Below are 12,078 nucleotides of genomic sequence, written 5' to 3' on the forward strand. Positions count from 1 at the left end.
TTTGGTTGACGTTGAGATTATTTGATTTTCGGATTTGGGATACGCGTGCCAGGAGTTTACTTAGGTTTCCTGAACAAACACCTTCTAGTCTTTGGGCCTTCTTCCGCTCGGTTCTTAAGGTTTACTTTGCTTTGCCTCAGCTGGGACCATTGTCCTGCCGAAGGCCCTACATCCTACCAAAAAGAGATAGAAGGACCCCGACGGTTCTCAAACCAGTCACCACGCTCGGCCAAGCGTGAACTGCAAAACAAGACACTAATCCATCACGTTCATCCGTTACCAATCATCTCGACTAATCTCGAGGAACTCCACTTGCTTCCATTTGCTCTTTCCTCCTGAGAACTTTTCATTCGATCGACTATCGATGTTTTTTTCAAGAAAACTTCGTTGATAATAAAGTGAAAAATATACGAATCTATATGTTTTGTTTCTAGTCAGATGGATTCTTAAGAGATTTAGAGGGAGAGGGATGGGTTGGAGGAGAAGGTGCAAAATGTTTCTTGAAAAGGGTTGGAGGCTGAAGAAAGCTGGCGGGATTTCGAATGGAGAATAAGAGGTTGAGAGTCGCATGGGCCTCTCGGGGCCCAGGGTAAAGAGAGGGGGGTGGGGGGAGGTAAGGAAAGTAAAGGTAGAAGCAGAGGAGAGGGGTGAGCGGTGGGGCTGGAGAAAGAGAGAGTTGGCTAGTGGGAAGGCGGAGGAAGCCAGGAGGGGTAGGAGCGTATCTAAAGGCCGGTCTGCCACGTTGGTGAGGGGAGGAGAGGGGAGGAGTGCTGGGACCAAGCTGGTATCTCAATCAGGCAAGAATCGCAGGTTAGGGTACAGTGCTGCGCAAAAACACTCTGCTTTCTTCATGTTCAAGCCAGAAACTATAGAATATTAATTTTAAAAATTGCAAAATCCTGAAAAAAAAACAAACTGTTCAAAATTGAACCTAGCTCGAGGGATAAAGAACGAAGTTTTTTTCGTAGAGTAGATTTAGTGGAATGTTACATATACATATAAGTGTGAATCAAAAAATTTATTTCTCGAGAGTTTGACACGTTTTTATTTATTTAATATTTTTTGTAATTTTTACAAGGATCTGTGCAAGGACGAGGAGTTTTCTGGAATATCTCTGTGTAAGAATATAATTGATGTTGGAGAGTGTACGATGGACCCCTGTGGGTGGAGGACACTGTGGAGGGGACTGGAGAGGGGGCAGAAGAGCGGGTAGGAGAGCGGGTACGAGACCTTCGGCTCCGGAGCCGTCACAACTCAATCTAGTACCACAGAGGCTGCGGCTACGCGCTCATGTCTCCTCGCTGCACAAAATCCCTGATTCTACAGTCGAATCGTTCAAAAGCGTTAAAAATCCTTCGTACGGATCCCTCAAAGTTTCTCCTTTCGGTACCGAGTCCACGCTTTTGGCAATCGTCGCTTTAACTTTCGCGAGTTTCAAGTTTGTGCACCGAAGATTTTAAAACGTTAAGAAATCGCAAAAAAATAGAGTTTAGCGAGAGATTTTTCGAGGAAAAGTGTAGGACACTGGACGAACGAAGTTGGAAACATTCGAAGGACATAGGGAAGAGTGTGAATGGCCGTTTGAAAGACTGAAGAGTTAAATGCATCCTGGAGAACAATGTGAGAACGTGCAGGATTTCCAGAAATAACAACTAAAGGTATATATAAATAAAGCTTACTGCATAATATCCGATCACTGATTATCATTAAGAAAATATCGTCCTACTCGTAATAATTATTCTGCTCCAACAGGGGAATCTCAGTGTTTCCCCGCAGGAAGTTGATCGAAATGTGGCTGGTATATCGCGTACGCCGTCCTCGTATAAACAACTGTTGTATAGTGCCGTTGGCGCGCGATCGTCAGGGACTAAGTGTATAATCGAGCGAAGAAATTCTTTGACCCTCCCTCGCCTCGCGGAATAAAGCAATTTTCACCGCGAGTTAACCAAGGACGAACATAAACTTTGGTATAAAATAACAATTAGAATAATGAAGAATTAAATACACATACATGAATGACCCGAAGAGAATCAGAGATTCAACGAGGCAAAACTTGCAAAGATATAGCAGTGCGGTTAATTGAAGAAACTCGTAATAAAAATATAAAATGTAGACGTTTGCCCCCGGAAGATCGTAAGTGATATGGTCCGCCCACCGAATGCTTCGGAGCGTGCAGGATGTTGCCCCGGTAAATTACTGGATATTGCTACGGGGCAAAATCATCGTGAAAATGCGGGAAAAGGTAAAGGGGATGAATATATATATATATATATATAGGGAAAGAATCGGTCTTGTTTCCTATTCTAACGGCAAGATGCAGCAGTGTTCCGGTTACAGGGTCATAGACATACCTGCCCACGTAAAATGAAAGTTATGTCGTTGGAGGATCAGTGGGGCCGGAAGATAAAATCGAGATTCTGGAGTAAGAGCAGAGCTTGCCTGGCCATAACATAAAAGTATAAATTGCGTCATAACTTTGGAACCCTGTCGTCTCGGTTCTTCTCTTCCACCTACGCGTCCTTATTGCTAGTTCGACTCCCACTTTTCCACTGGCTACAGATGTGTATATATATATATATATATATAAATGTAAAACCGAAGCATTTCCCTCTGCCCCCGTCCCGAAAACCTCTCTGAGGAAAGATTTCCCTCCTGGTACCTGTGCGAGCCTCATACACACACTTTCATGGTTTCTAAGCGAGCAAGGAAGCCTGTAAAACGTCCGAATAATTTGTATCACCGATGCAAAGAGGCTTTTTGCGTTTTATAAAGTTCCTTTTGATCGAATTACACTGCAGGCGTGACTCGCGAGTTTTCCAATGAGCCGAATGAAAGGCGTCGGGCGGTTATATATGCACACGTGTGCATATATACATACGTGCAGTGATTTTGTTGACCGTCAGATCTCCACGGCGAACTGATAAACCGAACCGGATACAGCAATGCACCCAGACTACTTTCAACTCGAATTTATCGCGGCAGCGCGCAATTTAGCCCGTACCTACGCGCCGTGTTGTGTCCTGCCTTTACGAGCTTGCGTTCGATACTTTCGAGAAGTGAACTGAATCGATTACCATCACTGATCACTCGCTTCGCCAATGATCCTTCTTCTCTCCTTATAAACGCGGAAATATTTAACTCTGGCAGAGAGTGTATTTTATTCTATCTCGCATGCAAAAGTTTTCAAGAAATATTTTAATGTTACGCAGGAGAATTAAATAGATTCGAGCTTCGCGAATAAATCGCAAAGTTGCGTTACTCTAGATTCGCGCGTGTAGAAAATAAACTGCAAGGATCACCTGTCGAGGATACTCGCATCGATTCGGTGTTTGACCGCGCGTGTGGAGCGCGCGAAAGCGGCAAGATAAAATTGGCAGCGGACGCTCGTTAGCGCGAAGACAGTTCGTGCCACGGATTTATGTGTCCTCGTGCTAATGAACTCGTGGCGTTCCTTGCTCGTGACTCCTACCCGCCTCGTGACAACCTCGAAGAAAGCCTATCAACTCCGATGTATCGCAAAATTATTCATCCCGCGCTTCTTCGTCATTTTCAGCAATCGTAACTCTGTAAACGAACGATCTAAGAGTTTTCAATAGAAATTCGAGACTCGATTTTGTCAAATATTCCTATATATATATATATATATATATAGAAGTATGTGTTTTCGGTAATTTCGAGCAAACGAAGCTACGAATCGAGTTGATTTAAAAGTTTCCAAGGAGGGGGGATGTAAGATTTGGTTTATCACCGGGTGTATTCTTAGAAGGAATTATTTCGCGACGTTGTAGGAGAGATAAAAAGGTATAGCTGCGAGGAGCCGAAGGAGTGTGCAGTGTGTGTTTATTGAAGCAAAAGACGGGGTGAGTGAGGAGGACGGGGGGGGGGGGGGATATCGGCGGCAAACTCATTAAGGAGAACGGGATGAGGCGTAAAGAGGTCCGGTGATGGCCGACGTATCTCTACGGAGCTCTAAGCAGCTCGTCTCGCGAGGGCAGTCTACTCTTTACGCTTTTACCAGGAGCCCCCGCTTCCAGAGGTATCTTTGCTTGTACGCGTACACACGCATACATATATGCAACATGCAACGCGCTTGGCTGCCCAATGCCACGATAAATCGGATGCCGATCGAAAAACGTCTAGCTATATATGTATGTATACGTAGTTGCAGCAAGGAACTCTTTCTATTTTGTTCTCCAATCAAAATCCGTAACGAAATGCTTGAGGAATAAAATTGTCACGCGTGGCGAGGAAATTTGAGTAAGGGAGGGAGAAGTTTCGATCTGCGAGCTATATACGAGGCAGCCGAGTAAATTGAGCTAGTATTGACGCTTCGTAATTCGTTTGTATGGAACAGGGACATTGGGATACAAAGGAAAAAGTGTGGTAAGAGGCGCGTCGTGACTGTTGAAACCAGTGTTGCATTCGATGCTCACGTTCTCGCCACCCGGAAGCGACACAGCATCACGACTTGCTCTCATTTTGCAAACTAAATCGCCTGATTTTTGTCTATAAAATAATCCCCCCACCTTCTAAAATTCAAAGTCGAACAGTGGTATGCGAAGCTGTGGGTGAAAGATAAAATCTCGAGTTGAACAAAATAGCTACTTTGCGCGTTTATATTAAAAATATTGATAAAGTTGCTTTGGCAATTTGGAGCATGCCCCGATATATGGCACTTGTCCAAAGAGAGCAACGCTTTGTTCGGAGGTTATAGAAAAGAGAGAGAGAGAGAGAGAGAGAGAGAGACTGAAAGGGGAGGAGTGAACGCTCGTAGCACCTGCTCGAATTTCTCATGATTAATGACCCTCTTGGTTCGGATCGGAGGAGGCAAAAAAGATTCGAACGAGACGAAGGCGATCGAAGCAACTAGAAATGCGTAAAATGCCAAATTCGTGTTTACCGACTGCAAAAAGTTGAAATTATACATTCCTCTTCCCGTAAAGTGTATGATTATCAGCGGGACGTGTTTGTTCAGCGGAGGGCAAGGTGATATTACCGTAGCTGAGGATGGATGGATAATTGTCACGTGGCGAGGATCAGTATAATTGAGGGAAATAGCAGCTGAAACGATGATGTTTGTGTCTCGAGGAGAGGAGAGAGCATCATCGGAGAGGCGCGCGCGATTGATTGTTTTTCAGCGGGAGAGAGAGAGAGAGAGACGAGCAGCGGGTTTCTTCTTCGGATTCCTTTCGAGGAAGTCGAGAGAAAGAGGCTGGGATCCCTGTAGGATCCGGAGAGCTGTCTAACGGTCGACACTCATCACGGCCTTCGTTCCGTTTACGTCCCTGCCACGATACTCCTTCTAAGAACGGCAAAATGGCGCTGTTTACTGTTAATTGCCAACTTCTTAGGGAAACCATCTATTCTTGGACAAGTAGCAATTATCCAGGGATGTATGTAAATTACACGCCGGACTAGCTGAAACTCTCGAGAAAGATTGTAAAGCGACTTTCTAATAGGAGCGGATTAAACAAAACTGTGCGGCGTTACAAAAGCTTGGAGCGATTATTTCTGTAGATTTTATATATATAGAAAGAGACAGAGTGTCGAGGGTGCAGAATACGAGGCATCGGGAGTGAAACGGAAAGTTGAGGAATCGTGGAGTAGCGAGAGGAGCACGTGGCTTGTCACTGGGAGAGTTTGGTTGGCGGTTGGCCAAAAGACGATCGCGTCGCGGGAACCAAAAGTGGCGAGTGTCTCGAGTACGAATAACGTGTGGAAGGAAGGGACGAGTGGAGAAAGCGGTAGAATGAGCAGGAGGGGGGGGGGGGGGGGGGAAGGTCGTATTGAGGCGACAGGATTTGTTTGCGATTCAATCAGGTGCATATAACCACTCGACGAGTCAAGCAGATAATTTACTCGGGTGTCGTTTACACAGCAGGCTAATATTTACTATGAAGCACCTTGGCTCAAACTTGTAATATATACACACAAACCAATATGCAAAACTCTGTCTTCGAGCCTATCTTGGTCGCAGCGAAAGCTTCGACGGGTAAAAGGGACGCTTTGGAGAACAATTTTGTAGCGAGGATTTCGTGGTTGAGATTCGTCGTACGAGCGCGCGGGAAATTTCAAATAAAATTTGTGATACGCGCGAGCCAATGGGCAAACTCGGATTGAACGAGGCACTTTGGGTAATAATTCGATTGTTAATTTATTCGTGCATGGAGATGCTTTTACGGTTGCGCGGGAAGTTTGGCTGCGAACGTGAGAAGAGGCACCTTTTCGACTCGGCCAATGTTGGCAATCGCGCTCGCGCTTATACTACGGAACCCCAAAATGGACCACCAAGACGTTACAGACGTGGCAACGATGGACAGATGGCGAAGAAACTACGCCGGCGAGGGTTCTCCGACTTAACTTTGCGTAGGAACGCTTTCCTTCCTCTCGTTCTTTCCACCTTCCCTTTACAGAGGTGCACTTGTGCCCTCCTTATTATCTCAGTGATCGTCAATCGGCGCTTAGATACCTGGCTAAAACGACCCATTGCCAAAACTTTTGCAACAACGAGTTTTAGAGCAAAGGTTCAACGACCCCCGGGAACTCGAGTGATTTTTTCAGAGAAAAGAGAAAAGGTTCTTGTAAAAATTATAGAGAAATGGAATTCCGTAGCCACACACGAAAATCTTGGCAATTTTACCCACTAGCTCATTTTTTGCTTCTTTCGCTGCTCCAAAATTATTGACAAAAATTCATCTCAAATTTAAGCTCTTTATCGCGCAGTGTATACTTGTGGAACGAATTTTTATTCCACCATGAATCTACGCCAATTAGCTTTGGCGGGAGTGGAAAGAAGTCTGAAAGCTTCGGCGTGTTTGCATGGTTTTGATGAACTGTGTAGTTACCGAGGAGTAAATGAAGAGTTTAGGTAAAACCCTTCGAGCCTCGCTGATCTCTATTTTTAGCAGCGATTATTTTAAGAAACTATATAGCGTCGAATGCACTTTGAGAGTATCTTCTTAAAAATCTCGCGGGATAATTTAAAAGCTAAAGAGCCGTACATACACACATATATATATATCCTAAAATTAATTACCCACCACTCGAGGGAAATGAAACGATCAGCGTGGAAGGAGGAGGAAGGGGCTTTTAGCTGCGCGGAGCAAAAGGTACATAAAGCGAAATTTCCGGTAAATGATTCGCGCACTGGCAATAAAGTTTTATGCACTGGGGATGAGCGCTTTTCGAGTGCATCAGTCATAAAGTGGGATGCAGGATGGTTTTGTCGCGAGTCGATGTGGGTATAAATGGGCGTGGGCTCATTGTTAGCCGCGTAAAATTGGCGAAGCGCCGTTTCGACCATCGCGCGAGTCCAACTCCCACGCGCGTGAAAAAGCTGCCCTATCGCTCCGCAACTTTTCCCACTATCGCAAGGTCGTCGCCGAGGGTCCAGCTGCACCTTCGTAAATCAGTTTCATTGCGCCCCATAAAACTGTAAATATCCTCCAAACAACTCCACGTTTCTCGTTACGAGGCTTTTTCCTCCCGTTACTTCGGCTCGAAGCAATTTTTGGATCTGGAATTGGCCGGGCCTCGCGTTTCGCTCGTAATCTGTCGCAAACTGTGTAATTCGTGTGTGGGAAAAATAATAATTTTAAAGCGCAATAAACATCAGGGTATATAATTGAACGATTTAGGGCAATTTATAGCTGGCGAGATGTATAGTACACACACACATATATATCTACATGTTTTATATAGAATATCCTGTGGAATAAAGCATTTGATTTTCAGGAGAATGTTCGGTGGCGCGGGATCGCTGGACGTCCTTCTGTTCTCGATACTCGTGACGATGATGTCGAGCACGTTGTCCAATGCGATACCCTGCGAGGACGCGAGGCTCAAGTGCGCTTACAGGTCCGGCTGCGGCTTGGCGTTGCAGCATTACCTGACCGGCTGCACGTTGCAAGGGGACAACTGCACCGAGACTTGTCAACACGCGCTAATTGCGGTGACCAGCACGGATCAGGGCAAAGAACTCATGACGGTAAGAACCAAAAGAGAGAGGGAGCTTCTACATCCTCTTAAATAACATAAGCATCGACCTCTAAATACACCCCGAAACACGCATGACTGAGAAACTTTTGAACATTACAGTGCGAGTGCGCGCACGACGACGAAATGTGCAAGCGATCCAAGTCGAAGGTGGAGATCTGCAGGGCCAGCGTGACCACGGTGATGAACAAGACCAGGGTGTCCTGCAAGATGGCCACGTGGATCTGTAATTTCGATCCGCTCTGTCAAATGGCACTGGCCTACTACAATGGCTACTGCAAGAGTATGTTCAAGGGCAAAAAATGCACTCATCGGTTAGTAAGGAATTTCCCACTTTGTTCCATTTATCTTGCGAAAGATGTCGATTGATTTTTGTAACGATGATTTTAATGGTGATCCAACAGGTGCAGGAACTCCATAAGCATACTTCAGAAACAAGAGAAGGCCGCGAAATTGAACAATTGCATATGCGACGGTACGGAGGATTACGACTGCAGGGGGATTCACAGGAACATGAACGTGCTGTGTTTCGGAAAATTGCACCACGACTACCACGAAGTGCAGAAGCCCGTGGAGGATGGCAATAACAGACAGAACGAAATTTTACCGGACGGTGTACCTGGGGACGCCGTCAGGCTCAGAGTCGACGATACGACGCTGGCGTCGTTGTTACTGGCGCTTTTCTTTTTAATTAGACGAGGTAATTGATTGGTGCAAATATTCGTGCTCGGTTAAAGTGGAAAGATGGTGGAAACGCGCGAGGAATCGGCCTCGAGTTCGCTGCTTCTCATTATTATTCGTCACGAATTTCTCTCTGCGATTAGTTTTCGAGGGGGAGGGGTACGGTTTATCGTTGGGAATCACGAGAGGTGCAGAACGAGAGACCGGTACTTCGATGTGATGGTGGAAGTCGGTGTGGCCGAGGCAGGTGTTCTACCGGAAGGGACGAATTAAGGGACAAAAACGAGCGGTGACTCGAAATGAAAGCAGACCATCCACCGACGACTGGCTAGATAGAGAGAGAGAGAGAGAGAGAGAGAGAGAGAGAGGGAGAGTCGCGGTACAAATTTTTGCACGGATTATAATTCCCCGCGTCCTCGTGGCCCGGTCTCCTAATTAGCCTCGATCGCTCAATCGTGTATAATATAATTAAAAGTTGGCTTGATCGAGAGGCGCTGCGATTGCGAGGAGAGGCCTGAAAATCAATCCACGCCGAGATGTTCGTTAATTAAGAGTTTATTCTATATATACATATATATAACGATATTGTGTATCTTTTGCAGACTGACGTGGGGACGAAGAGACGAGATGGCCAAAAAAGACAACAGTATTCCGCGAGTGGACGACCAAAGACCCTGTAAATGTTTACCAGTAAACTACGGATAAAAGACTGTTTTGCGAGGACCAAAAAGCGAAATCTGCTCAACTTTATACGCCAGCCTCTAAGCTGATTTTCGAAATCCGATGGGCCGAAAGATCCGAGACGAGAAAAAACGGGAGAGATGAAACACACGTGGGCACCGAATTTTTCCTGGTGCTCCACGCTACCTATTTTGTACATGATTGTATCATACTTAATTCTTATCGTATTATTGTTATATCTCGTACACAAGTATTATTCCGAATTGTAATATTATTAATTTATATAAAGGCGCGCGCAATCGCGAGTGTAAATAAAATTGGACACTGAAAATTTAATGTAGCGAAGAGACGCGTGTCGGCGCTCTCGAGAAGCGAGATTCCTATACAAATTACGAGTTTGTTCGGTGTGGACTAGCGTCGTCAGTTACCGGGTGCAACGAGCCTAATTCTATTGTAAATTTTCTGCGAGCCAGATTCCGACTCTCGCGCGAAGAGTCGATATATTGAAGAAGAAGAAACATTTCGCGCAGCCGTGTGGCTGCGTTAATTTTCTATTTAAATTTCTACGAACCTTGGAGAAACATCAGGACGAAGCAAAGAACCTGCGAAAGATATTAAAGAAGCGCAATACTGTATTTCTATATATGTATATATACAAACCGCAGTTTGCCTAACGAAGATCTCACCGGAGCAAGAATATAGAGAGGACGAGCGTTGGAAAAAGTAAATTATTTTATTAAACGACTAACATATAGTATATACACGTTACTGTACATTTAGTTATCGCTATTTTCTACCAATGGACATCGAGAGTATTTAATTTAATAAAAGTACGTACTACTTGCCGAACAAATGAACGCATTCTCGTTGCATTCTTTAACCCGAAAAAACAATAACGCAATTTAGTGCCTTATAAATGCCGATAACACAGTCGTACTCCAGTATCTCTTTGAATGGAAAGTGCACACAAGGTATAGTTTACGTGCAGTTAGGACGAAGAAAATATGGGAAAAGGATAACGAGATCGGAGCACGCGAAAAGCTGCGTGCTTATCGGAGTTGGAGTAGCAGGAAATTAGCGGAATGTATATATATATAAGAGATTGCTAAAAACGGGGTGAATAAAAGAGCGAGCGTGGTGAGGGAGAGAGAGAGAGAGAGAGAGAGAGAGAGAGAGAGAGAGAGAGAGGAGGGGAGGGGGGGGGAGTGGGGTCGACTGCGTAGAAACTGGCTCTCCGGTGGGCACGAGAGGGTGTGTAGGAAAATAAGAGGCGCACGAGTGTGAAGAGGAGAGTCAGGGCTTAAGGGGGCCCGAGGTGGAGGGCTTCTATTGAGCATCAGCTGTTATTGTGGACCAACTATACGGATCCAGCGTGCTCCGGCCACACACGTCGGTCTTTCGTACCGGAGCTGGATATCGTATAGCTAGTAGCATACCGAAACACGCCGTCCGCAGCTTCCCGAAACGAGCCACGAGCCTATCTAAACACTATTTTTCGCTAATCTGCTCCAGTTCCATTTCGCTAGGCTTGCGGATATCGAGTTACGATGGTGTATTATGGTATATATATATATGTAGCTAATAGTCCTGTGTAGGTTATACCTTGGCGGACAGTCTCCTTCGGGAGATATCGTATATATATATATATATATATATAGGTACTGCGCGCGCTCGAATCACTGTCAGACTCCTAAAACGAGATCCGTATCGTTCAATCATTCCTATAACGACCAGGCTTGGCCAAGCGCACGCGAACGCGCCCGGGATCTCATTAGATCCAGTGTCTCGGAACCGTTACGGTGATTTGTGAATCCAAGAGAGACCTTCGCGAGTTCGAGACACCTTTCCAATCGGTCATTCTTCGGTGGGAAGAAGATTGTTTTTTTCTTGCATCTTACGTATCGCGTAAAAACTGTTGGTTCTCGAATTTTATGTCGACGAGCTATATCGAAACGGTATGATTTGAAATTGGTGCGAGTCTCGTTGACGAAAATCGAGTGCGCGTTTGGGTTAAAATTAAGATCGGGCCAGATATACGTGTGAGATGGAAGAAGTGGGAGCAATGAATATATAGAGTAAAGTGTAGAAGGGAAGAGGGACAGTGACGAAAGAGAGAGAGAGAGAGAGAGAGAGAGAGAGGGTGCAGGGAGTTTGTGGTGGGAGAGAGAAAGCAATGCTGTGGTGTTGGCCACACACGTAGCCCGGCAACGAGAGAGATGCGTGCGAGTGGTTGTGCTTGGTGCGACGAGGAAGCAGGGATCGTGGCTGCGAGGGGAGGGGAGAGAGATGTAGAAGAGAGAAGTGGGATAGAACAGGATGAACATGGAGAAAAGGGGATGCGACGAGCTCGTGTATTTAGAATGATGAAGCTGAAGGGAACGAGAGGAAGATGAGGACTGGCGAAGGAAGGAAGAATGGAAGGGACGGAGATAAAGTCTGAGGAATAAGCTGGTGCGCGAGAGAGAGAGATGGGAGGGGGGAGATGACGAATTGGTTGGAGAAAGTAGGAGAGAAGGAGAGCAGAGGACGGAGAAGGAAAAAGGAGAGAGAAGACGAGGAGGAGGAAAAGGAAAAGTGGAAGAAGGAGGAGAGGAGTGGAAAAGAGAGGATGTCGGAGCCCGCAGGCCCTGCGCCAGGACCACCCAGCTCGAGAGTCGAGCTGGAGCTCCGCCGCGCACGGACCGCACGCCACTGCGTCCAGGCGTCCTCGTCGGGACGAGG

At 45.9% G+C, this 12,078-nt stretch overlaps 1 protein-coding gene across 1 annotated transcript; it reads left to right on the plus strand.

Annotated features, from left to right (window-relative positions):
* The first annotated feature begins 1,286 nt into the window (after positions 1–1,286).
* On the plus strand, positions 1,287–10,198 carry LOC136783102 (growth arrest-specific protein 1-like). The gene is made up of 5 exons (XM_066742962.1): positions 1,287–1,658; positions 7,735–7,987; positions 8,098–8,309; positions 8,400–8,695; positions 9,279–10,198. Exons 2-5 carry the CDS (start codon positions 7,739–7,741, stop codon positions 9,281–9,283), a joined length of 762 nt encoding a protein of 253 aa, XP_066599059.1. The 5' UTR covers positions 1,287–1,658; positions 7,735–7,738; the 3' UTR covers positions 9,284–10,198.
* The last annotated feature ends 1,880 nt before the right edge of the window (positions 10,199–12,078 follow it).

This window comes from Prorops nasuta, unplaced genomic scaffold (genome assembly GCF_024137725.1).
Source record: "Prorops nasuta isolate Cenicafe-Biocafe unplaced genomic scaffold, Cenicafe_Pnas_1.2 PNAS00032, whole genome shotgun sequence".
Lineage (NCBI taxonomy): Eukaryota > Metazoa > Arthropoda > Insecta > Hymenoptera > Bethylidae > Prorops > Prorops nasuta.